Genomic DNA, 26,804 nt, shown 5'->3' on the forward strand with positions numbered 1-26,804 from the left:
CCGGGCTGGGAGCGCGGCTCAGCTCGGCTCGGCTCGGCATGGGGGGCCCGCGGCGCCTGCTGCTGATCTCCAACTCCACCCTGCACGGAGGGGGGTACCTGGGCCACTGCCAGCAGCACATCCAGAGCTTCCTCGGGCAGTAAGCGCCGTGCAGGGCTGCGGGAGCGCGCCCGGCCCCCGCCCCGCCGCGCCCACCGCTCTCTCCCCTCTCTTCTCCCAGGAAGGTGAGGCGGGTGCTGTTCATCCCCTACGCCCTGCACGACCGCGACGCCTACGCCCGCACGGCCAGGGAGAAGTTTGAAAGCCTGGGTAAGGCCGGCCCGGCCGCCGCGGCCACGCCGGCTGTGCCCGGGGCTGCCGGGCCGGCACCGTGCGCGGGGAGCGGGCACGGAGCGCCCGGGGCGGCAGCGCTGCCCCGCGGGGGCACCACGGGCACACGGGCTGGGCTGGGCTGCTGCCGCACCGCCAGCAAGGGCAGCGAGCAGCAGGAGGCGGCTGCGGACCTCTGCCTGGAAGGAGGTGTTTTAGAGGCCTCCGGAAGAAATCCTGCGGCAAACACTTCTACCCACTCCAGGGAGGAAGATTTTATCCCTACCTATTAAGTGGCATCTTTTTATCCTTCTTAATCACGTGAGGGAACATTTATTCCCATATAGCTCAAACCTCTGCTTAAGCTGTACATCCCCTGGTGTTAAGTGAAGACCCTTAAAGCACACCAAGGATACAGATAGTTCCATGATGGACAGCAGCTGAACTTTGCTTGGAGCAAAGATCTCTGCAGAGCAGCCTACAGCAAGACCTCCACCTAGTATCTATCACTGTTGAGGATAACTTTGGACCCGTCAGCGTGGTAATAATCAGTACTCACTTCCCGGGCTGCACACTTTGCTCCTTGACTTGCAGGAAAATTGCTGCTATCAAATGCCCAGACAGTTCTTCTGTCTCTCTTGATGCTTCCTGTACTCATTGAACCCCAGCAAGGCAAATCTATCAAAGTCAGACATTTTACCAGAAACAATACTCATATCAGGTATTTGCACAAGCAATGCTAGAGCCAGCACATCCTGTCAGACTTCAGCACAGCCAAGCTGAGGACTAACAGCATTTTCCTCATTTTCTAGTTACCTGGTAATGCTCAGTGGGATATTGCACCTTGGCCTGCACCTGCTGAGTGAAAGGCTCTGCTCCTAGCCACTGAGTGCATATATCCACAAAACAAACATTTCTTTTTGGACAGCTGGATGCCAAAGCCCTGCACTAATGTAGGATCCACACTCTGTTTTACGTTATGGAGTTCCAGAGAAATTTCCCTGGTTGAGACATTTGGCTCAGGGTTGGAGGAGGTGGGCAGAGAGGGATTGAACATAATACATTCTTCCAACAAATTGACATGGCAAAGGTAAATACTTTTTCATTTAAGGTTATGGGCTGGACAGCATTCATGAATCTTGTGATCCAGTGGAAGCCATAAGGAAATCTGAAGCAATATTTATTGGTAAGTTTTACTGCTTACTCCCTGGTGAAGGTTTATATAGGGCACTGCATTAGTCCTGCTCAGAGGTGGCACTGAAGACCAACAATTAAGCAGTTAGTTTCTAATTACTAGTCCTAGTAATTAGAAACTACAGAAGACAGTACTTGGCAGCCCAAAGACCATAAATTTAGTGGTGGGCTGGGAAGTAGTTTTATTAATGGAACTTCAGTAAATTTCAAATTATTATTTTGAACAGTACCTCAGTGCAACAACATGATCATAACAGCTGTATCATCACTTTAGCAAGCCCAAGAAGTTCTAGTCCTAATACCATAGTCCTGATTATTGGAAGAGAGGTCACTGTCAGACAGTGGCAGCCTTACAAGGACAACTCAGGGCATGCCCATGGCCTTTCTTTTGAAGCTTCTGGTTTTACTGCTTCTCAAAGCAGAATGCTGCCCTGAAGAGAGCATAGAACTCATTGGACCTGCCCAGTTTGTAAAGGCTTCAGTTAAAACTGATGGGGAACGCATGTTAAATAAGCTGAACTTTCTTTTTGCAGGAGGTGGGAACACATTCCGTCTCCTGAAAGCCCTTTATGACAACAGTCTGATACATGAGATCAGGAAGAGAGTTCTTGAGGTAAAACTACAGATTCTGGCCAAGTCTGAGTGGCAGGATCTCATGCATGAGCTTTTGTTCAGACAAATCCAAGCTGATTCTGCATTTTTGTCTCTAATATACTTCAAAATGTCGAGCCATCTCAAACAGCCTGGTGAACTGAAAACCATGGCCAAATAAGGCTGTCATTGAAAAGATCTAAAGTCAGCAGTCTGTCTTCCTAGAGCAGTTTTCCAGATGCTGGATTGCAAGACCTTGGGATGTACAATGACACATAGAACCCTAGAAGTAAATCCCTCAAAATACCAGTCAAAAGACCAGCGCAGGATTTAATCTATGTCCAGAAACCTTGTTTTTCAGCTTGAGATGTCCACTTCATATCTTGTTGATATAGATGTGTTCATGTTGCAGGTTGTCTGCTAATGAACTAGTGATGAAGTTGGACCCATACATGCCTTTTAGACAGATTCCTCTTGATGTTGAAAATTATGTAGTTTTTGTATCTCCTTGGAACAGAGAGGTGTGAGTGCCACTGAGCCCCTCTGGTCAGCAGCACCAGCCTAGCTGGTGAATCTCCCAAGGCACAGCAAAGATACACCAAGACTGGAGGAGAAAAGAAGCAAGGTGTTCCCTAGCAATGTGGAATTGCAAATGACTTTATGCAGATTTATACAAGCCACAGTAAGGCCAGCTGCCAAGAATAGAGGTTAGCTAGGCTTATATATAGAAATTCAACATTTGTTGTGGGAATGAAAGCCAGAGAATGTCCAAATACCAGTCAAGTCTGGATAACTACTTGGTTGTATTACCACCAGTTGTCTCAAGACAGCTCTGTTTTTATAGATTGTTCAGCATTACCTGTATAGTTGCATATTTGTGTGGCATTCTTCTATGTACAGCATACTACTCAGTGTTAATACCTAAACAGTGCTAAACTGGTCCTGGTCCTGGTAACTTGATGCTGTTACAACATTGCACTGAGCTTCCGATGGTCTACTCTCTTCAGAAGCTAGTTAAAAACCAGTTCAGGTATTTCCTGTAACTGCAATAGAGGCAAGTCTCTCCTCTTGACAGCAGAGTGCAACATGCACTGACAGCCTGGTAGGTTCTCTCTTGGGGGGTCAGAGTTGTGAGCACACGGCAGCAGTTAGTTCTCTGACACAGAGGCTACTGCCCACCTCAGAACCTGAATTCGTGTTCTGCTTTTCACCAGTAAAGTTAGCAGTGAGATGAGCTAGAAGGACTAAGTCTGATCTGACTGATGAGTCTCTAAGATTGATGGAAGATGCTATAAAATTGAGTTCCTAGTTGTGATACTGCAGACTGATCAGCGCTTTTGTCTTTCAGGATGGGATTCCTTACATGGGATCCAGTGCAGGAACCAACGTTGCTACCGTCAGCATCAATACCACCAATGACATGCCAATTGTTTATCCACCTTCCCTGAAGGCTCTAGGATTAGTTCCTTTCAATATTAACCCCCACTACCTGGACCCAGACATGAAAAGCACTCACATGGGTGTAAGTAAAGCACACCAGAAATAACACAGTAACCAGGTGTGGAGGAGTAAAAATAGTGTGCATTTTTGAGGCCTTACAGAGCTACAGAATGTCAAACAGCTGCTCCCTAGAGAAACTGGAAATGCCAATGAGGCAGCTACACTGTACTTCCTCCTAAAACTTAACTTTGCTTGGGAAGAGGAGTTGGCAGCAGTATTACTGAACAAAATGTTTTTCACAAACAGAAGCTCTGCAATGTCTGAAATACTGCTGAAATGCTTGATATCTGGCATGGAATGGAGGCATTAAAAAAAAAAAAAAAAGATAAACCTGAACTGTTAAGATGCAAAGCACTGTGGTTCTGGAAAGTTCTGTCTTACCTGCTGCTTGGGAAGACCTAATTTAAACAGAGATTAAGAGGCTTAAATATCTAAAAGTCTGAAGAAATTATTAGAACAGAGAGATTCATGGAGTTGTTGTGTAAGAAAATACCTGGGCACTGACATCCTTGCAGGGACCACAGCCTGTAATGTCCAGTACAGAGCAAGCACATGCACTACAGCTGAAAGAAAAACACTTCAACCATCAAGCAAAGCCACATTTCCATTCAGTGGGGAGGAGCTCCTTCTTGAATAGCATGTCAGCTAATTCCTCAGGGAACAATCTGTGTGGTGCATCTTTTAACAACCTAAATACTTTCCTCCTTGTAATCAAAATTGCACAGTTAGAGGGAGTATTAAGAATTAGGGAACAATGAAGAGATGGTGGATATGGGTGTGCTTCTAGAATTTAGATGAAGTTGTAGGTATTCATTTAATCAGCTTGTCACTAGATAAGCAGGCAGTCTTTTCCCTATAAATAACTTCTGCTCTTTCCCTCAGAGGAGGCTAGAAGCTCTGTGCTGTACCAAGTCCCTGCTGTGTTTTTGTCCCTATGTTTTTCTTTCTTCACTGTTGCTCAGTTCAGCAGCAAACCTCAGGAAACATGACAGAGCTGTTCACAGAAGGAAATTCTTCAGTGTAATACCTACTTGAAGGCAAACAAGCAAATACTTAATCACTGAAAATCCATGATTCACTCCTCTCTTTCACAAAGGTGGCACCTCAGGCATTTGCTTCAACCACCTTCCTGGTAGTATTGGTACTATCTCTGCATACAGACATAGTAGTAATTAAAAAAAAGAGGATGAATTGAGTAGAAGTAGGTTTTAAGGCTTTTCAGGGTTGGGACTGAGTGATTTCTGTTTGATCGAACTGCAGTAAATTGCTGCTAGTGATGAAGGGTAAAACATACCTATTTTAAGAGTCAATCCTGTCATCCCATTCAGCTTGAGGGGAAGTGCTTGCTTTGTTTGATGCTATGAAATTATTTTATATCATGCTGCCTGGATAGCTCCAAATCCTACCTTATGGCCTGGGAAGTTAAATCTATGCTCGTTATTGCAGGAGACAAGAGAGGAGAGAATCCGCCAGTATCACGAAGAACCAAACACCCCTCCAGTTCTGGTGAGTAGCAGCTCTCCATCAGGAAGCTGTAGCATGATAAGCATTTTAAATAAACATTTTAAATGCATTCGTGCTAGCTCTCCGTGTGGGTTCCCCACCTGTCAAGAGTTATAGAACCATGGCTTGGAATGCTAATTGTATTCTTGCTAAGAGCTTCAGCCTTGGATATTGCTCATTGTAGAAAATGGGTTAGGGCCAATGAAATGCATACTCCTGTTAGTGTTGCTCAAGGCTATTTTAGGCAGCTCTGATCTTCCCAGTCACTGGCCACCATATATTGTGTGTTGGGGTAGTACAAAACTCCCTTAATCTTTTTGCAGATACTCTTAACTTTAAACTCTGTAATACAGTTGCTGAATTTGCACAATACATATACATAATGTATATATAATTCCATTGTGTCTGTCTGGGGAAGTGGGACCCCTGTCCCTGTGTTTGATCTTGTAGTGTAAGTTTGTGCACTAACAAACCCAGCTGGCTGCTGCTCCACCCAAACTGGATCTAAGAATAACTGTGGGAAAAACAGTTTCCTCTCCTCCTTAATGGTTTCTCCCTTAAGAGTGAAAACTGAAACAAGAAAACCAACTTCTAAAACAAGATAACTCACCTAATTTTGTCTTTACCTCTTTGTTAGGGAAGCAAGAAGGTTTAGTCTGTAGTCATGGTGGCTCTAAGACTGACCTGCTTGTGACAAGCATTCTACCCTCTCACTTAGCTTGAACATCATTTTAAATGTTCCCACCTCCCCCAGGGCTTGCGGGAAGGTACGATGCTGTTAGTGGAAGGAGATAAAGCCACGCTGCAAGGAGTGACAGGAGCACGTCTGTTTTTGAGGTAAGTGCTTCACTTGAATTGATCTCCTCCTTCAGACAGAAAGGAAGAGAGGCTTCTATTAGACACCGGGCACATGCACATGCCTGTCCCCCACATCAGAAGTTATTTAACCCCTTGGTTCCATTTCTCTTTGGGGAAAATGTGGTGAGTACTGTTTAATGCTCCAAAGGAGCCAACAGCACTCTAAAGGATGTTTGACTAACCCAGTGCCTGCTTTGGCATTGCACCCACTGATATTTTTGTTTCCAAATTCTAGTTACCCTCCACGGAAAGAGCCCCAATAGCCAACTCCTTTATTGAAAGCCAGGGAAATTCCAGTTTGGCCCTAATCCACTGAACTCCAGAACAAGGGAATCTATATCTAAAATAATATGGACACTATTAAGAAATCTAAAATACATGTCACTGATATAGGCAAACAAGGGAGTCAAAACTCTCTTGGTCAGAATAAGGGTGCCTTGATCCATCCCTAGTAACAGATAGAAGCAGAGTAGTCCCACCTCCCATTGAAGCTCACAGCATGGTTTGTCTTGTTTGCAGGGGTAAGAAACCAACTGAACATGAGCCTGGAGCAGATTTCAGTTTCCTCCTGACTGACAGCAATCCCATCAGTCCATAGCCTTCCATATTCTGCAGCAAAAATTACTGTATGGGGAAGACAATGAGGAAGAACCAAAGACATGCTTGTAGTCCCAGGGTGGGTGGGGAACTGAAGCTTTATGAATAAAGATAAATATGCATTAGTGGGCTCTTTTCCTCACCTCAATGCATGTCTTGGACATCTCTTTCCCAGAAAAAAGACACATATTGCAATACTTGGATAATCATAGCTATTCAAAGCTATCCCTTGAAGGGACCTGTACATTCACGTATCCACTTTGATTCCTTCCCCACCAAAAAAGAAGTTGCCTTAATTAAGGCAGGACAGAGTCAGCTGTTCCACTGCCTGCTTTTACCTGCTAAATAAAAGAATTGTTCATTCAGTGTACTCCCACACTTAGTTTAATTTTTGTGCTATTAATAAAGGGAGAAGTTATGCATTCAGTTACTTTTATTTGCTTCAGATCATGTTAAATATATACAATGCTAATTATGTACAAAAGTGTGCATGTTAAAAATTTTCAGGTTACAAACTTGCAAATCCTAGAAAAGTGCAAAATTTTAAAACATCTTCCACCATGCTGTACAGGAAAAAAATCCATCATTAGCCAATATACACACTCTTAAAACATATTGATCAAAACAAAGTAAGACATACAGTATACTCTTAAAGCACCCAGAGGGAAAAAGATATTGCACAGAAGACAGACAGCAAGTTCATTACAGTGCCTGAAGGCTCATTTCTGAAAGTAGCTATTTCCAACACTCCATAGACCTAACATTGAACTCTTTAAAAAGGCATTTTTTGGCATTTAAAGATCCATTTGTAATCACATAATTGCACAATCTGTAAGGATTATCAGAAGATATGGTTAACTGTTGCTGTAAGGTCTTTGCTCCCACCCCCTGATTAGTGTCAGTAGAAATTCATCAGGCAAACTGAGCAGCATCACAACTTCCATCACAACACTGACCAAAGGGAGGTTAAGTCTCACATGCAGCATTTCTCTAATCTCTAAGTTGCTCCTGCAAAATCAGAATACGTATTGCAAGTTTTTCTTCAATTCCTTTCTCCCCTCACAGCTTTCTTTAAGAAACAGCTCCCAGCTGTGTAAGACTAAAGTAGTATTGTCAGGTGCAAGACTTAAGTTTATTTTAAAGCTATTTCAAGGCAAAATATATGGCTCCCTTGAGAGGAAAATACTGACTAGATAGGAAGCTAAATAAACAAGTGGCCTCCAAGTTCCATTAGATCTATGTTATATATGGCTGGATGTTTTAAATTCCAATCTCAAAACACCTTAGCAGCTTTAAATCATTATTATACTGACAATCATTCTTCGGGGCAGATGTGTGATGAAATTCTGTCTGTGTTGAGTACAAGCACAGACCTAAACTCTGAAAATACCTGCCAAACTTCTCAAGTCCAGTGGACAAAACTAGGAAGAACACGCACTGAAGGAACTCTGGTGAAAACAAGTGAAACACCTATTTCATTTGGGCCACTCAGGTAAGTGGTAACTAAAAGGAAAACACATCAGTCTTCTTCCACAGATGCACAGCAAAAAGGGGAGTTAAACTGAACAAAGGCTACCTTGGATAAACACTGCAAGCAGCTGCGCACATACGGGGTGTTCAGGACTGCAGTGAGGTGAGGGGCACTCAGCTGAAATGCAGAGCATGCTGTGGTGCCACTCAGAGGCGTTTTTACATTCAGCCATCTGATGACTAGAACACTCAAGGGAATAATAGCATTTTACCAATTTTAAAATACTTCTTTTAATGCAGTAGCTTTTTAGAAAACCCTTGCTTCTTTCAAAAGTACATGCTTACAAGGGCAATTTAGTAATAATAAGATTGGCTCCTTGGAATGGAGGGAAAGACATCTTCCAGACACTTCAGTTGAGTCTAACATTGGCATACAATGTACCCACATGTGTATGACACCATGGAAACCTACTCTCCCCAAAAGGAGACTACCAACAAGTGTCATGTTTGCAGCCAAAACCAACACAGCTTTTAAGCCAGAAAGCATAAGAAGACCTAGAAAGCACTGAAGCACATGCCTGAATTTCCATTCAAATAAATATAACCCTACATAGTGTTTTCACATAACTATATTTATTAGATCAGGCCCTAGGCTCACATTAGGATATGAATTAAACGTGTACACTTCTTTTTTTTTTTTAGTTCTTTGAAAGGGAAAAAAATGTTCAATGCACCTTGGCTCAATATTTAAACACAGTCAGCAAGATGCCTTTAGCAGTGGAAGACAGGAATGTTTCAGGTGACAATACAGAGCACGTGCCTGCAGAGACTCTCAATATAGGAGCAGAAGGAGCCTGACATCTCTACACCCCTTGTAGCTCTAAAGCTCCCTACCATTCTATAATCTGTATATAGACACACATTTTCAACTAAACACATGTACACAGTAGAAGCTTTGTGCAGCATTTAGTTACTTTGCTTATCTTTTCTAATGATTTTGTTAATTAAGATTGGGAAAGGTTTGCAAAGGAAAGAGGGAGGAGGAAGACATGGTTTAGGGAAGTGAGGTATACAGCTCCCAGGAGTTAAAAGACCTACCTGATCTGTGTATTACAAAAATAAATTTATCATTCCTACAGGACTATTTTAAAGCAGACTGATGTTACCCGTCCCATATATCATTTCTCCAGTGCAGAAACTTTGTTCTTTGCACTCATTTAAAGGACAAAGAAATACAACTTTCAAGGGGATCCCTGTAAGACAGCCAATTGACTTGCCCATTTAAAGCCTGTGAAACTGATAAACCTGTTTTGTGATAATATGCATGATCTAAAGTATGCCAGAGGAGAACAAGCTTGTTTAAATCAATGTTGCAGATTAGCAAAACAATTGTAATATGGATATGTGGGTGAGTTTGGTTTTTTTTGGAGGGGAAGTTGTGGGTATTGGGTGTGGTTTTGTTGGTTTTACGTTTTTTTCTTTTTTTCCTCTTTTTTTTAATATCAAACAATCAATTATTTTCCTACGAAAACCTAATTTCCACAATGTGTATTAATCATCAGGACAAATGCAGTTACTTTAGTACTGGGATTATTATTTTGTGCTGGTAAGGTACATGGATGATAGAAAATGTGGTTTCTAGATATCCTATGAGCAAGTAATGCATAAATATATTGGTACAGAAAAATTTGCTCAAGTCAGATGCTAACCTGAAGAGCATCTCACTTTCTGTATGCTTTTATAGATCAAACCCAGCAAAGACTAGATGGGATTCTTCACTACAGCTAAAAAGATAAATAAAAATACTATCAAGAATTATGAGTAAATCGATCTAGAGAAATGTAACAAACATTTCACCTGAAATAAAAGAGACATGTCTCCTAAATAACCTTTGGTATGCAAGTTCAAAACTGTGCTACGAAGAAGTAATACTGCTAACTACTTGATCTCATTTATATACAGATATGAAAAGTAGGTCAGTTTTCAGTTTCTTTTAGATATATATATCTACACTCCTACTTACTTATTGTCAAAGGTAAGCATATTTTAAACTTTGATAAATATTATTAGAGTTGTTCCAAAAATTAAACAAATGAAGATATCAAAAAGAAGATATTGACAAATGTACTGCTATGAAACAAATGTCACTTAAGACTTGTTTGTTCTAAATTCCTCATGGGAATCCTCTCATCTCAAAACTTTACTTTTTACACTTAAACAAATCTTTGATCAGAACCAAAGGAGAATCTTATTTCACCAGTGCTACCTGAAAAACAAAATGGACCAATTCACAGTGCACTGCACAACAGGCTGCAATTCAACTGACCTAACCAGCTGATCAGAAAAAATACTTTCTATTTTTAAACATTATTGTCTACTTTTTATGCAAACAAGTTAAACCTAGAAGAAACAACATACCAGCTAATTCTCACACTTATGACTCATCTTTTATTTAAAGCTGGTTTTAAATAAAGGCAAAGTGCAGGCTTTCAAAGCTATGGAGGTCCTTCCAGATGGCCTCTAGCAAGGATGCCAAGCGTGTGATGGTGAACACCTCCTACCCCACGGACCAGAGCTCAGATCCAAAGGCCATGGATGTTGTCATTGTACCTGGGGCATAAAGCAGCTCAGAGATCAGCTCTCCTCATCCTGCTGCTGCTTTGTACTGAGCACAGACTAGCCCTGAGTTTGAGAGCCCAAGAACTGTCCACATTTAAACCTGTCCCAGGTATTTGTGACGATCACCCAGCACTTGTGATGCACTGAAATGAGGGTATTTAAATGGCAACGGTCTTCATCACAAACTATTACAATTATTGCAACATCATATTTTACTTAAACTGACACACTGTATTCAGTATTCTTTAATAGTGAACTACTAAAAATGTTAATTCAGCTGTTGTATAAACGTACCTAACCCTCAATAGTGTGCTTTCAAATGCCTGTGCAAACCCCTCAGTGCAAGTGACAGTATGAAAACTGTGCTCCCACCAAACACTACATAAGACCCATCTCTCTTTTTCCACTTGATTCTCATAGCCTAAAACATGGTAATTTCATGCCCCCTTCCCTTCCAAATAAACAATTAGCCTTGTCTATGCTTTTAAACACATTTATGCATACATTAAAACCCATCAATCCAACACCCCAGCTGAGTTTTTTTCAATCTCCCATAACACAAAGATCTCACATTCTGAGCTGAAATACTTCTAAACTACTCTCCAAAGAGCTCCCCTGAAATCCCTTCTTCATGAAATCATCATGGACAAACACACTTCACATTCTCATGAACAAACTTAATATTTCCACAGTACCCTTAGTATTCTTACTGGATAAGTAATTGATTAAAAATAGTATTTTTCACTTCTCTATAGCTTATTTGAAAATATGGGATGTGGGTTAATTTACTTTTTTTTTTACATACATGGAGTATGAAAAAACCCACACCACTCTACTTTTGGAAGTTTAATCCTCTCTTGGCAAGTGACTCAAGAAAATAATTCTTATTTTCTCCTAACTTTGCAGACAATACAGTCTTGTCACAGTGATTAGGCAGAATATTGCAACTATGCATAGACCCACTTGTTCACTAATCTGATTTTTTATTTCATTTACAAAAGTTAAGAAAACGCAACACAACTTTCTTCACAAAGTACACCGATCAGCCATCAAGAGGGATTTTTTTTTCCAGTAAAGAAAGGGAGGAGGAGAAATTAGTTTGAATGAGACTAACATAACTTGTAAAGATTATCCTTTAGCAGGGGTAAGGAGGGTATTATTATTTTTATTATTATTTCCATAAAAATAATAAATATTGTGCTTAAAAGTTAATGAAATGAGATAATACATTATGTTCCTCAGGTAGTTCAACAACTCCCCAGCCACAGGGAATATCTGATACCATTTATGAGAGATACAACACACATTCATTTCAATAAATAAATAAAAATAACAAGAAAAGTGATGGTAGAGGGAAGAAAGGGAGACCCAAAAGGGAACATATTAGCTCACAATCACACCTGCCTTGTGTCTGTGCTCCCCTCACCCCATGGGATTTTCTTCTTTTAATACATACATGAATATACATATATACACACACACACATATATATACACATACACACACCTTCACATGCTGATCTGGAATTTCTATTTTTCCCTCAGCACCCAGCTTTTCTAACAATATAGGGTTTACCATTTTAATCAGTAATATTAGAAAAATACCAAATTGATAGGAAAACACACCCCCTCCTACCACCATGTATTGCTAAACAACTAAATGCCAAACCAACCAGTAATGGCTTCTCCAAAACACAGGAAGCAATTGGATAATTGGATACAGCACACATAAAGATCTGATATTTTCTTTTACCTTCAGGTCTTAAATGCATTTTGAAAATGGATATATCATCTGTTTTTCCCTGTTTATTTTTACAGAAAAAAAATGGCTAACAACTGGTTTGGTGAACACCAAGGCAAGGAACAAACAGGTGCTATTTTTAATTGAACTGTGGTGCAATGTTGCATAATGATTCTGCAGTGGAAATTTATCTTTTGTTTGCAGGAGTTGCCTTACTAATGAAGCAGATTGATATTTGATCAATATAGATAATGAGTCTTCCAGGGTATTTCTTCAAGATACTAAATATATAATGGGATTTCTTGGTGTATGTCATAAGTTTACTCAACAACATAAATAATTTTCAGCAGCAATATTTCCTACCTCCTTCAGCTCCTGCACCACCAACTCCTTTGAAGTTATTCATGTCTGTACTTAAAACAATTTCTGATAAAGTAGTGCAACACAGATGTTCCTTGCAGAACAGCCTAAAACTGGAACTACATAGAAGAGAGCAATAGCCATTTACACAAACAAATTGTAATCAAGTTCATTAGGCTAACAAATGTATTGAGAAGGTCGTCACCACCATCTATCCAATTCTGAATCCAGAATTGCAACCACCAGAGTTTTAATTTAATGGGGAATAACAGTGCTGTCAAAGCAAAGCCAAATATCTTGTTTGGTATCAAGGAGCATCTGGCCCTACTCAGCTTTAAATCAAATGCTACTTATCTTAAATTCAATTTGTAATCTGGGGGTTTGGTGACTTGTGGGGGGATTGTTCGGGGATTTTTTAGCCCTCCCAAAACACAGTTTTAGCAGCTGTTGAGAGAGGGATTTTGCTGTGAACAAGTCAACACAATTCAGGACAAATCTGCAAGCAAGCTAACTTGCATGAGTACATTTGCTTAATGCCATACCTCTACCATAGGTTCTTCATCAACAGGCTTAAGAATCAAAGCCCTAATTACATATTTATACATTTAAAGTGACCAAAAGATTAATCATTTTTCTGGAATCCATGAGAGAAGGTAGAAGCAGCAATCACTTGGAATCTTGAGTGTTATATTCAGTCTCTCCTGATGAAATCTGGCTGAGCCGTTTGCTTGATCCCCACAGCTTTCGGGAAAGCTGACCTGAGCGCATCTGTTTGAAAGTAATTCAGAGAAACAAGAGGAGGGGGAAGGGATAAGGTGGATAAATTAAAAAGGAATTCAGACACTGAATCTGGTGAAATGCAGACACTACAATGTACTGCAGAAACAAAATATACCAACAAAAAGGTTTTGAAAATAAACTGAAAGTTACACTTAGGGATGATTGTTGGGAGTGACAAAAAACAAGACACAAAACACTAACCACAGTCCTCTCTGATTTTGAACAGTTATAGGGATATTACCCACTAATGTGTACTTATATGCTTAACCTACTTCAAACGGCTTAGAAAGAGTGTTTAGATTGCTATTTTGACAGGAAGGGAAAAGAAGAGGTGAATGCCAAGCAAAAATGAACCAAATGAGAAGAAAGGACATTTTATTTTAGAGAATTCAAACAGAAATTTCTAGAAGTGGGGAAAAAATAGCCATGATGCAGGACAGTGATAGCAGAATAAAGGAAAGAGAGAAAGGTTTTCTCCTGGTGTCAAAGTTATACAGTCTTCCAAAGATTCTGGGTAAAGTGCTCAGAGGAATGTTTAAAGCAGAAGTAAGTCATAGTGAGTATTTCACTGGATGAGACCGGTAACAAGCAACCAGAGGCCATATTTAACCCAGCATCTGGTGGGTGTGCAATCTGACAACAGCTTGTAAGAAACTCTTCATTACCTAGCACAAGGTTGATGATTGGCCAGTAGTGATCAGCCTGGCAGCAGATTAGGTTCTGAAATTCCCTGCAGTTTAAGAAATAAGATCCATGCCTTTACAAGTTTGAGAATGGTTCCTCACAATTACTACTACAAATGTAACCTGCTTCAGAGCTGTCTCAGCACAGCAGCAGAGTTCTGAAAAAGGCACAGCACTGACCAGGATTGACACTAACAAGTGATAATTGCCCTCATTTCTTCAAGATCCAAACCAGCTAATTGTTAAAAATAGAAAAGCGTTTCTTATACTCCACATTAGATACTGTCAGTGTAGAAACACTAAAGGCCAATCTTAACACCAAGCAGCATTTCACTTCTTGCACATTAAAGCAAGGCTGTGCTAATGATTCAATCCTCTGCCCTAAGGATCAGTATGACCACTGAAAGCCAGAACTACAACACTGTCTTCTGTATAGGGACAAAGTTCCATGAATTAACACATTCCTTCCCAACTAAAAATAAGTCACAAATGAACACCCCACATACACACACTTTTCAAATATATTGATTGATGGCATTATAGAAAACTAGAAAATCTGGGACATAATGTTGTTCCTTATATGTTTGTGTTTTAAAAAAAAAATCTATTTACACAGATATTAAGCTTGCATATCATCTGAACTGTAAACAGAAAACCCCAGAAAAAAAGTCATTGGAAAGCCTCTATAACCATAAAGGGAATCCAGTCTTTGAAACAATACTTTCTGCATAGTTAGAAAAATAGATGTGATTAAAAAACAAAAATAAGAAAACAAAAAGCCTTCAGTCTAATGATACACATGAATTTCAGCCTACAAAAGATCTTTCTATGCAATAGGAAGCTTAGAAATGACAGTGACTTTAGAAATGCTGTTACAACCGTATGTTTAACCACATAATAATCTCTCTTTCAATTCTACAATAGAAAACTCAAAGTCAGTGGAAACCTCCCTTCCACATCCAGTGCACGCAAAATCAGACTGCCATTGTGTGAAATCTTTTTTCAATATTAAACTATGTATCTCCTAGCAAAAACATTTAAAAATACTGACAAATAAAGTTGCTCTGTTTTCACATTTAAAATATAAAATTGAATTAATACACACTTTTCTGGCATGTACTAAAGATCATGCAAAAGTGATAATCACATTTTCAAATAAATACATAGCAGCACAACAGAGATTGAGTATAAGATAATAAGCAGTTTTAAGTTAACTCAAGTACTTGGAAAGTCATGACAAGAAGTAATTAAAGCAAAAACTATGTTTTGCACAAGAAAAATTGGGCATATCCATTTGAGAGATGGATGCTCTGTAATTCATATTGCATATGCAGGACCAACAAGTTTATATTCACCATATGGAGCACAGGCATACTGGGAACCTACAGAAGTGATTCCTTGTGCATTGCCATTAGAGACTCTCAACAGAAAGAAATAATAGCTTTTTCCCCAATGTCAGTCAATGCTTATTAAAAGATATCTTATAGAAACCATAAAAAAAAATAAAGAAAGTAGCTTGCTCTCTTTCATTTCCAATTTTCTTCGGGAGAATTATTTCATGAAGAAGAGGCTGACAATACTATCCCATTCAGAAAAGGTTAGCTATTATGACTTTGCTTATTCAGATGTGAGTGATAAAGTCTGGAAGTTAGTCCAGCTGAGGTTCCCATCTGCAATCCCTACATAGCTCTGATCCTTAATCAGAACCTTCAGTAGAGCAGTCTCAGAAGTTATTTGTTTCCCACTGAAAACTGAAACTTGCTCTTAAATTTACCCTGCCATAGAGGAGACCTCTTGCTCAACTGGAAAGCAGAAATAAGGGAACTTCCCACTGTTCTGTAGAGAAAGTTCTTGATGGTGGGTTTTACCTCTGCTGGCTTGCCAACACCAACGATAATCAACTTGCCGTCCTCCAAGCCAACAAGGATGTGGCTGTACTCTTTGGTGACAGAAATGCAATGGATTGGCAGTCTCATGGCTAAGGGAGAGATGCTCAGACTCAGGCTGAAAGGAACAAAAATCACAGAGAAAGTACATCATGTATTTGCTTGCACATACTGCAAAGAATCACACGCAGGTGAAATTGCTGTCCACAGGATGCACTATAAAAAGTTCCTCAAGGATATAATTTGCAGGTTCAATTATCTAATTGTATTCTAAAAGTCTAACTGTATCCCAAAATAGAGCTTCAATAACAAGAACAGATGTGGATAGGTTTAGTCAGTAAGCTGAAACATTTCCACTGAAGAACAATGACATTAGTCCAAGCTGCCTAAGTGATGAGCATCCCTCCCCTTCTGAGGAGCAATGGAGCTCCACAGAGCTAAGCACTAAGCAGAGTTTAAAACTGAGTGCAGAACTACGTGAGGCTTGATCCTGCAGTGGCTGAGCTCCCTGTGACTAATCAGGGGATCAGCACAGTTTGCAAACTGACACCTCCTCCTGTCAGTTCTACGTGTTTAATTGGGATAAATATCTGGGAAGAAAGAGATCTGTTACAACCTATTGTTTTATTTTTCTCCATTTATTTTATTTTTAGTTCCACCAAAACCATTTTTGTTTTGGGGAACGCAGAAAAAGCAACAGCTATCACCTATAGCACCAAGCAAAGTTTATTACACAGCCATTTCTATCTAAGCCTCCATATTTGTATCTCAGTAAAAATGGTGGTACCTTACCTGTAGAGATCCCGTATGGAAAGAAAGCCCTGCAAGCTGCCCATCACGATATATTCACCAGTTACACACAGATCAGACACTTCCTCCTTCAGAGTCTCAGAACCCAGATACTTCCCATTGACAGAATAGAGATGTAATGCATTCTTATCCTGAAGAGATCAAAAATAAGTATGTCACAGAGGACTGATAGGATAAAGAGTGTTGTACTTGTATATTTTGCTCATTAAAAGGCTCTAATTTGGCAACAACCCACAGATGGTAATGCTGACAACAGTCTCCTTGTTGAATGATACAAGAGTAGTGAGCCCATATTCAATGTGTATGGAGCTAAGGTCCACCATGGAAGCTTTTAAAGCTACCTCTTGATGTAATGTTGTAGTATCTTACCTACTCCATTTAATCAATTCTAAATTTCCTGGAAGCATCCATGGATTTAACAGACAGGTCCCTATTTTATAAGAATTTTTGTTAAGAAAAAAAGCAAAACTGCACTCATCTTCAGCCTTGCTACCACCCTCCCTCCCTCTCTCCCAAATCCAAAAGCAGAAGGAAACAACATATTTCCACAGAGCAATATCCAGAAGCATTTTCTAGACAAGCCAATGACTTCTTGCTGGATTACAGACACAACTAAAAAAATCACCTTAAGTTCTTCCAGCCTGGCATTGCCTTGAATCTCTTCTCTCCCCATTTCCTAATGTAGTTAGTATGTCTACATCTTACCTCAAAAAGATTTGTTTTCCAAGATATCTCCCATATTTAAAGAAATCACAACAGCTCCACCATTATTAAAGCAACTACACAGCTCAAGAGACACAACCTTATAGCTGTATCTCCAATCCCAAACTAAGAAACTGAGCATCTTGCACCCAGAATTTACTGCTGCCCTGACATGCCTCTGTTTCTGTGCACAGGGAAACTTGTTTCCCTCAGTCTCCCAGTCCAAATCTCTCAGGAAGACTCATGAGTGTATGCTTGAGCATCTTCCTTGCAGGTGTTTGGAGATTTTCATGACACTCACAGGAGCACAATATGCCAGTCACTTACCCTTTAAATAAATTTCACTCAAATTGGCTCGCAAAATTAAAAAAAAATGATGGAAACTAACACTGCATGCTCAAAAAGCATCATTACTACAGGAAATGAGATAAAGATAGAAACACTTCTGATTAAAATCTGCAGTGACAGAAACAGAGCCTTTCCACAAACGTAAGTACCTTGAGAGTAGTCTTTCCTTCCACGCTGGTGTGGACAACGATATGGCCTTCCCAGGACACGGCCAGGTTGGGAACAGTCAGCAGCAGGGAGCTCTCGCAGGGCGGCCGCAGCGTCCTCACGTACTGACCCTTGCGGACGGTGCGGACAATGACGGTGCCGTCCTGCAGCGAGACACGGGGCAGGTCACACCCAGCACCAGGGTCAGCACAGCACCCAGCATTTACACACACAGCACATGGGGAATACTTCAAAAGCACTTAAATCCCTAATGGAAGGTAAGGACTCCTGAGCTCAGGAACTCTGCCAAGAGAAGCCTTCCCCTCAAGACCAGGTACTACAGGAATATGAAAAAAACCATGCAGGTAGGGCAAGAGGGAGGATAGGCAGCAAATCAGCCATTCCACAGGACACACTGATAAACAGGCACCCTGTGGAGTACAAAGCCAGAGTTCAGCAGCCTGCCTGGGCAGTACAGCATGGCAGACCATGAGCAAGTGGCACAGAACCTTCAGGGTTAACACAGCAGGGAAGAAACAAACAGAACACTGTTGCTATGAGAAGCTTAAAATCTCCAAGTAAGTCCACGCATACTAAAACTCATCTGTGCAGAATAACACCACATAGGTGAGGCCTATGCCCTGCACAGCAGTGTGAGACAGTCTGATTTAAGCAGGCAGCAAAGGGGAGAGCACGTATCTTCTTGATAAACAAGGCTGAAGAAAAAGATTGTGAAATAGTGACTTCTTTTGAATTATTCCTACTTCAAACACCTTACATGGTTTGAGTTTGGTTGAGGAGAGGCAAAAAAGGGAGAAGGAGGAAGGTGCTTACCCTGGATCCTGACACTGCCATATCCAGTTCAGTGCTGATGCCAACACTTGACACTTCGTCAGTGTGCCCATAAAGGATCTGTAACGGCTTAGGTGCCAGGCCTACAGGCACTCCTCCCTGAGAGTAACAAAAAGTGCAATGACACATTCTCTTGCAGCTGAAGGACAAACAAAAAATAAACTTCTGGTATTTTCAGTACCAGTTGTTTAAGGTGTGTATTTGACAGAGGCCAAAGCCAAAGGCATAACTCACCACTCCAATATCAATACATTGCCCTCCATATCAGCACCTTACTTACTGAAATGCCAAGAATGAATGAACATGCAGTTACTGTGTGGGTGTGAGAGACAATGTCACTTGGCTGACTCCTTCCTATCCCTGAAGGTGTCCAGCAGCACAAGGACAACAGCAAGCAGTGGTTGTTCACTACTAGGAGTGAAAAACTGCCTAGAAATGTAGAATTCTTATTTGCCTGCCCTGAAAATAATCTATGAAATCTTTAAGAGAGCCTAGAAAATAGTGCACTCCAGCTATATAGTAACTAATAATTATAGTATTTCACGGAAGACAATAGAAGTAAAATTACAAAGCTAATTGATTTTAGTGCACTATCTTCCCTACAAATCTGAAAAGAAATCAATAAAACATAATAGCAAAAGAGCAAAAGAAACCCAAGCATCCAGGAACTGCTTCTCAGTATGCCTAAATAACCCACCTGCTGAACTATCTGCCATATTATACAGGTACTATCTCTGGAGCCTGAAATTAAATGAATTCCACAGTGGTCTATTGCCAAGCAGGTCACAATATCTACATAAAGAAAAGAAGACAAAGTAATTGTCACATGAGTAATTAAGACTAATTTCCCACAGACTGACAATGTGGATACAATTTGTCGCACTGCATCCTGATCTGCAGTCAGCATGAAATACCCCACTCTGCTAAGGGCTGGTGACACTATCAAACAATGAAATCATCATACAGCCAAGTGCACCCACTTGACACATTCAGCTTTGCTGCCTAAAAATAGCAGGCAAGCCTTATTTTGAAACTACATCAAAGCACCACTCCAATGACTGAAAAGCCACGCTCAAGTATTTATGTATAATCACAATTCAAGCATCCTTCTGCTCTTTTGCTGCTGTTCCTTTACAACTGCTGCACTTGTGTGCCCAAGTGACGTGGCTCTATCCTGAGGACACCAAACCACATCCATAACCCTTTCCCAGCACGGAGTGACTGACCCATGTGCCTGATGTGCTGTCCCAGCAGCTTGCCCTTCGTCAGGGATGTCACTCGGATGCTGTTGTCCCAGTGTCCACCGCTGAAGAGCAGCTTTGCATCGTGGGACACTGCAAAGAGCTTGGAGGTGATCTCCAGCCCCGGGGCAAAGGGGCCGCTCATGCTGCGCTGTGTTCTGGGGGCAAACAGTGAGCAGTTAACAGCAGCCTCGGCTCAAACCCACGTGTTCTGCACTTCCTCCCTCTTCAAATCAGTAACCAATTCCATCTCTGGAAGAGCCTACAGACATGGCAAAACTCTCACTGCCACCAGTGACTCGAACCAAGATTTCATTTTTGATTTCTTTCAGCCTTTTACACAATTGGACAACTCATGTCCCTACTAAGCATTGTAACATTAAAGACAAAAAGGAATAATCTAAAAACAAAAAACCCAAACTCACCACAAATGTATTACTACAGCATAAGAATGTATGAAGACTATCTCAGATTCTACGATAGTTTTATGACTGATAATCAGAAAAAAGTAGCTCTAAGAATGAAGCCTGAAGTGCCACTTACATAACTCTACTAGAATGCTGTTACAGATTAGAGATAGTATTACTGAACATCAGAAGATGCATTCTTAGATGAAACCTCAGACAGTGAATACAGTACAACCCACTGATTTTGAACAATTACTGCATTTCAGTATTTCAGATGCATTCATCTGTACCCCTCCTCAAAATTCGCTTACTTGGGATTTGTCACGGTTGTATCTTTGATGAATGTAAAATAGTTGGAAATATTTTTGTCGTAAGGCAGCCAACCATGAGTTCCAATAACGCAGTTCAGACTTGTTGTTACCTAAAAAAGTTTGATGAAAAAGTTGATGAGACCCAGAGGTTTATTTTCTGCTTGCCTTGATGCTAACAGAGCTTGCATAAAGTCCAGCAGAGGCTTCTTGAAAACCTACCATAAAGGAAAAAGCACATGCACCTCTCCCTGAACAAACAAATCAATAAAAAAATCCCTCTCAGACAAGTTAACCCACATGTGGTACACAGAACCACATTAGAACAGTCTGTTTTACATAGGTTGGAGAAATAGGGGTAAAAAGAATGGGAGGAGACAAAAACTAAAAGTCCCCGCCAACAAACTCCTCACAAACATTTAATTACAAGTCAGACATTTAGTTTAAGCTTCTTCTCTGAATCTAATTGTTAATAGTAAACACTATTAAATAATCAAACAATCATGATTATTATTAAATACTACTTAATAATTAATACAGGAAGTTTAACATTGTACTACAGTTTCACTTCTGAGAAAGTAACAAAGGAGAATTTTAAATGTGTCCAAATCACCTGTGAATGTACCACATTAAGCCAAGACAATTTTGACATACAAAACAGGAATACTGGAATATTCTTTCCTGCAAAACAGAGGTATTATTGGACTGGGGCCAGTGTCTAGGCCTTATATACAGATGCAAATACAAATCCCCTGTTCTCCTTTCATTATTTGCTATCTGCCATAGTACAAGAACATGTGTGAGTGCAAGTTAGTTTTAGGAACAATGCTGGCCTTTGGAGGGTACATGCCCCAGATATGGCATAGTTTAATATATGGGTTGGAGAACAGTGACAAACAGTGATACCATTAATAACTCAATGCTGTAATTTTAAATCTGGGCTGCATTGCATTAGCAAATTGGTTGTTGCAGGGAAGCTGATCAAGTGGCAACTTACAATATGCCTCACTGTAATTTACAGTCATGTCTCATCAGCTCTTAAATGCCATTCAACAAATCAGCCCGGCTTCTCCTTAGAAGATAAATATTTAACTTACAACTGACATTCGTTATAGGTTAAAGGAAGACATTTGAAGAGGAACAGTTAAGAAATATTTATCTGCAAGCTGCATGAAAAAAATGCATCCATTTGACTATCTGCAGTTTAAGAACAGTATTCAAACATGCAACTCACCAAGATCTCTGGGCTTCCCTGAGAAATAAAGGAACGTGACTGATTCCTGGGGACAACAGCTTTGACAATGGGCACACCATCACTAATTCCCTAAGAGAAAGGAAATGGGTTTGATCTGATTATATCCAAAAGCTAAAGGATAAATCTAGAAGCTGTGAAGAGTAAGATCGAAAGCCTCTGGAATCAGTGTCAGACTTGTAGAGCACCCTGAGGCATTGCTCCACACCCATTCAGTTTGTGCAAGTAAGCTTCATCACAAACACTGCAAATGAAACCCTGACCCCAATGAGGCCCTTTAACTACCAAATCCAGTGAGTCCTCACACACCACCAGTGAGCTTTGCAGCTTTCTTGGTGTGGTGACTAATTTCATACTCCAACAACACCCAAACAAGCAGCCAGCACATTATGGGATTCAACCTCTATGAAGCCAACTAAAAAGACAGAGCTCATTTAATACACTCCGCATAGTAAAATATTTTCTCTAAAGAGGAAGCAAGTTCATTTTCACCTAGGTTGTGACCTTCTGTTTCAAGTACATCAGAAGTTTCAGATTAGACTTCAAACAATTTCAAGTAAGACATCTACCTCTATGAAGAACGACTTCAGCTCAGTGAGGTGTTGGAAGAGGTTCAGAGTAGAGGTATCACTTTTAGTCAGTCTCTGCACTACCTCTTCTGCTGACAGCCTTTGTGGGTGGGGCTCCTAGGAGGCAATATTTGAAGGAGTAACAAATTAGACTAGTTTACCAATTTGCTCAACGCACAGGAGATACTCAGAATCTTAATGGGAAAACAGTCTTAAATACCTAATATCCCTTCTTGGAGTAAATTAATTTATTTGGAAAATAGATTCTTTGGTAATGTGGCAAAGATTTAATGTTGCTAAAATTACAAACCATTACCTTACAAACGACTGTTTTTTCAGAAGTCCTTGTAACTCAGTTGTATTTAACAACAAAGGTCTGGTTGAGAAGGAGCAAAAGAGCAGTACCTTTAATAGCTGACAGGGAGTTTGCCCAAAATTGTTTATCATCCCTTCCAAAGCCTTCCTTTCTTTCTCATCTGTTAAAGCATCCAAATCCACAGCCCCTGGAGCACAACCAGAACGATGAAGAGTGTGTGTGGGGGGAAGAACACAATCCAAACAACTTATTAAGAACCAATATGGTCACCTAATGTTCCAAAACTTAATTTAGGTGCAGCATTATGACCCTTTACCCCTGGAAAAGACCCAAGAAAATACCTTCATTTAAAATACAATCTGAAAACTCTACTCTGCAGGTGGAATTTTAAGTGTATCTGTCAGGGCAAGAACAGCAGGCCCTTGTCTTATCAAATGACTTTAATATAATTCATTGCAAGCACCCAAAAACCATCCAAAAGTTAGCTTTGAAACTAACAGATTAAATTTGTCTCTAATATTAGTTGCTTTTAAGCAATGTGCCTGGACTGTAAACCACAAGAAACTTCTTCCCACAAATACTTTTAAGGAAGCAAATAAGTGACAAGAAAATCCAGTAACTTTTAGAAAAAAACGACAAACTGTAACAGCCCTCCTTTAAAAAAACCTATACTTTTTTTTTTGATGATACATTACAAGGTTTGCTGCCATATTTCATGTATAAATCTGCTGCCTTACCATATGCTACTGAATGGTACACTCACAAATCAAGTGTCTTCTGTCTAATAATGCAAACTCACAAGCCTGATGACAATGACAAGAGAACATACTGCTTTGTACCTTCATAAGTACAATAATAGAACACATTAAGCGCCTCCACTGCAGCTGGTCCCCTCTGCTTGTAGCCAAAAATCAAATCTATCCATTCATGAAGATGAGCAGAAACATACTCAGATTCCTAGAATGAAAAAATGGTCTCGTAAGATTAAGAGAAATATTGCTCCCATCTTGAAGTTTTTACTATTTTCTGTGGAAAAGATTCAATTGCTAAATTAAGAGTATCCACAAATTAGGTATTTAGCAACATAGAGGACAGAAGTATAAGAATATCCTTGTGTGTTATGGGCAGTAACTGCCAGGTAAAAGGGAAAATCAATCCAGTGACACAAGAAATGTGCACTATTGGAATGAACCTGTGCAAGGGAAGGTAACCTGCCAGCTCCCTAGCACCACACAGGATCATCTTTAAACAGCAGAGGAAGCCGACTCACCTACCTCTGCATTTCATCTCCTAGGACAGCAAATGCCCAAACCATTAGTGCCCAAAATGCCCAGGAGATTAAATGCTCTTTTCAGCATTTTATCAACATGCACAGAGCTTTTAACTGGAAGTTCTCATGGTACTTGTAATGTCAAATGAAACCACAACTCTAGTTTGAATGCCATCCCATTTGTTTTATATTTAACAATGTGCACTTCCTTTATGATTATGTCACACGTACAAACATCTTACCAGAGCCTTCCTGTGTTTATAAATAAAGTCTTCTGGGGAGTGGGCCCACTTAGGCAGAACAACATCATTTACCACCTCTTTTGACATTTGGAGCTGGCCTAAGTTAAAACCTGGTGAATAACACAGAAAAGTTTTAGAGCTGGTACAAAGTATTTCAAGTACCTTGATTTCTCAATAAAGATTTAAAATCATTCTTTTCTCAATGCATGAGAAGGCTATTGAAAAACTCTTAATGTAAATCCCTAATAACTCTACCACTGACATAGGAGGCTAAGTTCTGTTCTGCAAGTTTACAATTTTAAATGATAAAGGATAACAATTACCCGAAAGATGTAAATGATTTTCAAGCTGAAGTCCCAACCATAAAAATAGTATTAATCTTTTACACATCCATCCATAAACAATATCTATGCTAATATTTATTTGCTTCATCTGGATTAAGAGTTCAAAACACTTCAATAAGGGTTATTCATAAGAAGGGAGCTACTTAGAAGTTTAAATGGTTATAATAGCAAGGCTTTTAAGAGGTCTGAAATCTCTCCAGCTGTCATTGAAACAACTCCAAATACTTAAATAACTTGAAAGTGAGACTTGGGAGTTCCCAATTTTTCTAATTAAAAATCTAGTAGATTGTAGCAGCACAAACATACAAATCCATTTTCAAATTGCGCTCAGATAGAGAAACAAATCACTAAACAATACATGTGAATTTAAAAATGTCTAGGAGTTCCATGTCAGAATGCAGGATACTGTCTTTTCAATTAGAATTACAATAATTATAATTAATCTCTTTCAACTTCTGTTAAGTATTTAATCAGTATTAACTATTACTAACTTTTTCAAACATCCAAATGAGCATCTCTGATACTTTCCATTGGGTAAACACAATTTTTAGCCACCCTTAAGCCCTGAATTTTAAACCATGTTTAGGCTGCTGCTTAAGACAACTGCTATCTTCACTAAACAGTTTGAAGTCAGCATCATGATTAATGTCTACAATCACACCATAAAGTTCAAATAAGAAGTGCTCCTCAACATTCACAAATGGGTGTAACAATTCTTTTCTGAAGAATACAGAAACAGTTTTCTGTGAGAATATTCTTAGCACTCAGTTTACCATTTTGATTCTCCAGGAATTCTGGAAAGTAGAAGAACTCTGGGATAAGTTCCTTGACATCATTGGGGTTGTCCATGAGTGCCTGCCAGGTGGCAGGAATAGAATGGAACTGTCTGTCAGCACAGTCAAATCTGTGGATCAGAAAAGTCAGGTTAGAATCTGATGATTCCCTCAGTAAAATGACAAAAGCAGGAGGGGGCTCTCATTTGCTCAGCATACCTGCCACTCTGAAGCTGGATGTGAAGTGTTGTGAAAGGCTCTACCCGAATGAGGTAATGCATGACCCCAGCAGCATTTGAGTAATGTGTGCCATAGTGAAATTTGTCAATCATCCCAAGAGGATCTTCAAAATTCTCATATCTAAAAAAAGAAATCTTCCTAAATACAACTAAGCATTCTAGTTGATTTACATGTGGATTATGCTTATTCCAGGCAAAGATTCAAAAGAAATTACCATAGCAATCTATAAGAGAAAAATAAATTGGTTCTATCAAACATGAAGATTCCAAACCTTACTTAAAAAATCCCTCAGAAAAAGATTGCTGCAAGATAAAAACGTGCACCAGATGAAGCCTTTGCATGCCTGCTCTACTCCTCCCTAGGCATTTGCTATCAGCTGTCAGAAACCAGACAAAGGGCAGATAGGACTGATGACTTTATACAACAGACCAACACACCCCCATCCCTAAAATGAATATTTACTAGTAAATAGACTTGGGATGGTTTCTTGCAAGGTTTAGGAGGTGTGTTTGAGTGTGCAGGATGCAGAAGAGAGATCTTTCTCTCACTCATGCCCATTTCCTTTCCTACTGGCAAACTCACCCTACCATGCCACCATCTGGCTGATACACTCCTCAGCCTCACAAGGCTGGTAAGAGAAAATCTAGTTAAATATACTTTCTAGAGAAACTATTTCATTGCAGTCAGGATAGAACCGAACCATTCAAAGGACCTTCTCCATGTTCCAAGTTTTCAGAAGGTTTTGGAAGACACCTGACTGAGTCTGCTATGACAGCACACTCACTGCCCAAGATCACTACACTGCTGTGTGGTGTAAGCACCTGTCACTGGCACCCACAGAGGACTTGCCAAAAGTCACTTGAGATATACTTCATTTTGAGGATAATAATCTC

At 40.0% G+C, this 26,804-nt stretch overlaps 2 protein-coding genes across 4 annotated transcripts in view; one reads left to right on the top strand and one right to left on the bottom strand.

Moving 5' to 3' along the window:
• The first annotated feature begins 6 nt into the window (after positions 1-6).
• LOC134552079 (alpha-aspartyl dipeptidase-like) lies at positions 7-6,677 on the top strand. The gene is made up of 8 exons (XM_063400388.1): positions 7-139; positions 221-309; positions 1,421-1,495; positions 2,037-2,116; positions 3,443-3,616; positions 5,041-5,100; positions 5,852-5,934; positions 6,475-6,677. Exons 1-8 carry the CDS (start codon positions 39-41, stop codon positions 6,551-6,553), a joined length of 741 nt encoding a protein of 246 aa, XP_063256458.1. The 5' UTR covers positions 7-38; the 3' UTR covers positions 6,554-6,677.
• Positions 6,678-9,425: 2,748 nt separating this feature from the next.
• NBEAL1 (neurobeachin like 1) overlaps positions 9,426-26,804 on the bottom strand; it is a 74,484-nt gene continuing 57,105 nt past the window's right edge. For all 3 annotated transcript variants that reach the window (XM_063400384.1, XM_063400383.1, XM_063400385.1), the window contains 15 exons: positions 25,891-26,031; positions 25,672-25,802; positions 24,555-24,664; positions 23,882-23,999; positions 23,132-23,229; positions 22,727-22,843; positions 22,140-22,229; positions 20,909-21,018; positions 20,176-20,348; positions 19,647-19,741; positions 18,932-19,048; positions 18,100-18,261; positions 16,883-17,031; positions 16,073-16,208; positions 9,426-13,509 (listed from right to left, as the gene is read on the bottom strand). In XM_063400384.1, the coding sequence (XP_063256454.1) occupies positions 13,408-13,509; positions 16,073-16,208; positions 16,883-17,031; positions 18,100-18,261; positions 18,932-19,048; positions 19,647-19,741; positions 20,176-20,348; positions 20,909-21,018; positions 22,140-22,229; positions 22,727-22,843; positions 23,132-23,229; positions 23,882-23,999; positions 24,555-24,664; positions 25,672-25,802; positions 25,891-26,031 (1,849 nt within the window). In that variant the 3' untranslated portion in view covers positions 9,426-13,407. The remainder of the gene's footprint in view (positions 13,510-16,072; positions 16,209-16,882; positions 17,032-18,099; positions 18,262-18,931; positions 19,049-19,646; positions 19,742-20,175; positions 20,349-20,908; positions 21,019-22,139; positions 22,230-22,726; positions 22,844-23,131; positions 23,230-23,881; positions 24,000-24,554; positions 24,665-25,671; positions 25,803-25,890; positions 26,032-26,804) is intronic.

This window comes from Prinia subflava, chromosome 6 (assembly GCF_021018805.1).
Source record: "Prinia subflava isolate CZ2003 ecotype Zambia chromosome 6, Cam_Psub_1.2, whole genome shotgun sequence".
NCBI lineage: Eukaryota > Metazoa > Chordata > Aves > Passeriformes > Cisticolidae > Prinia > Prinia subflava.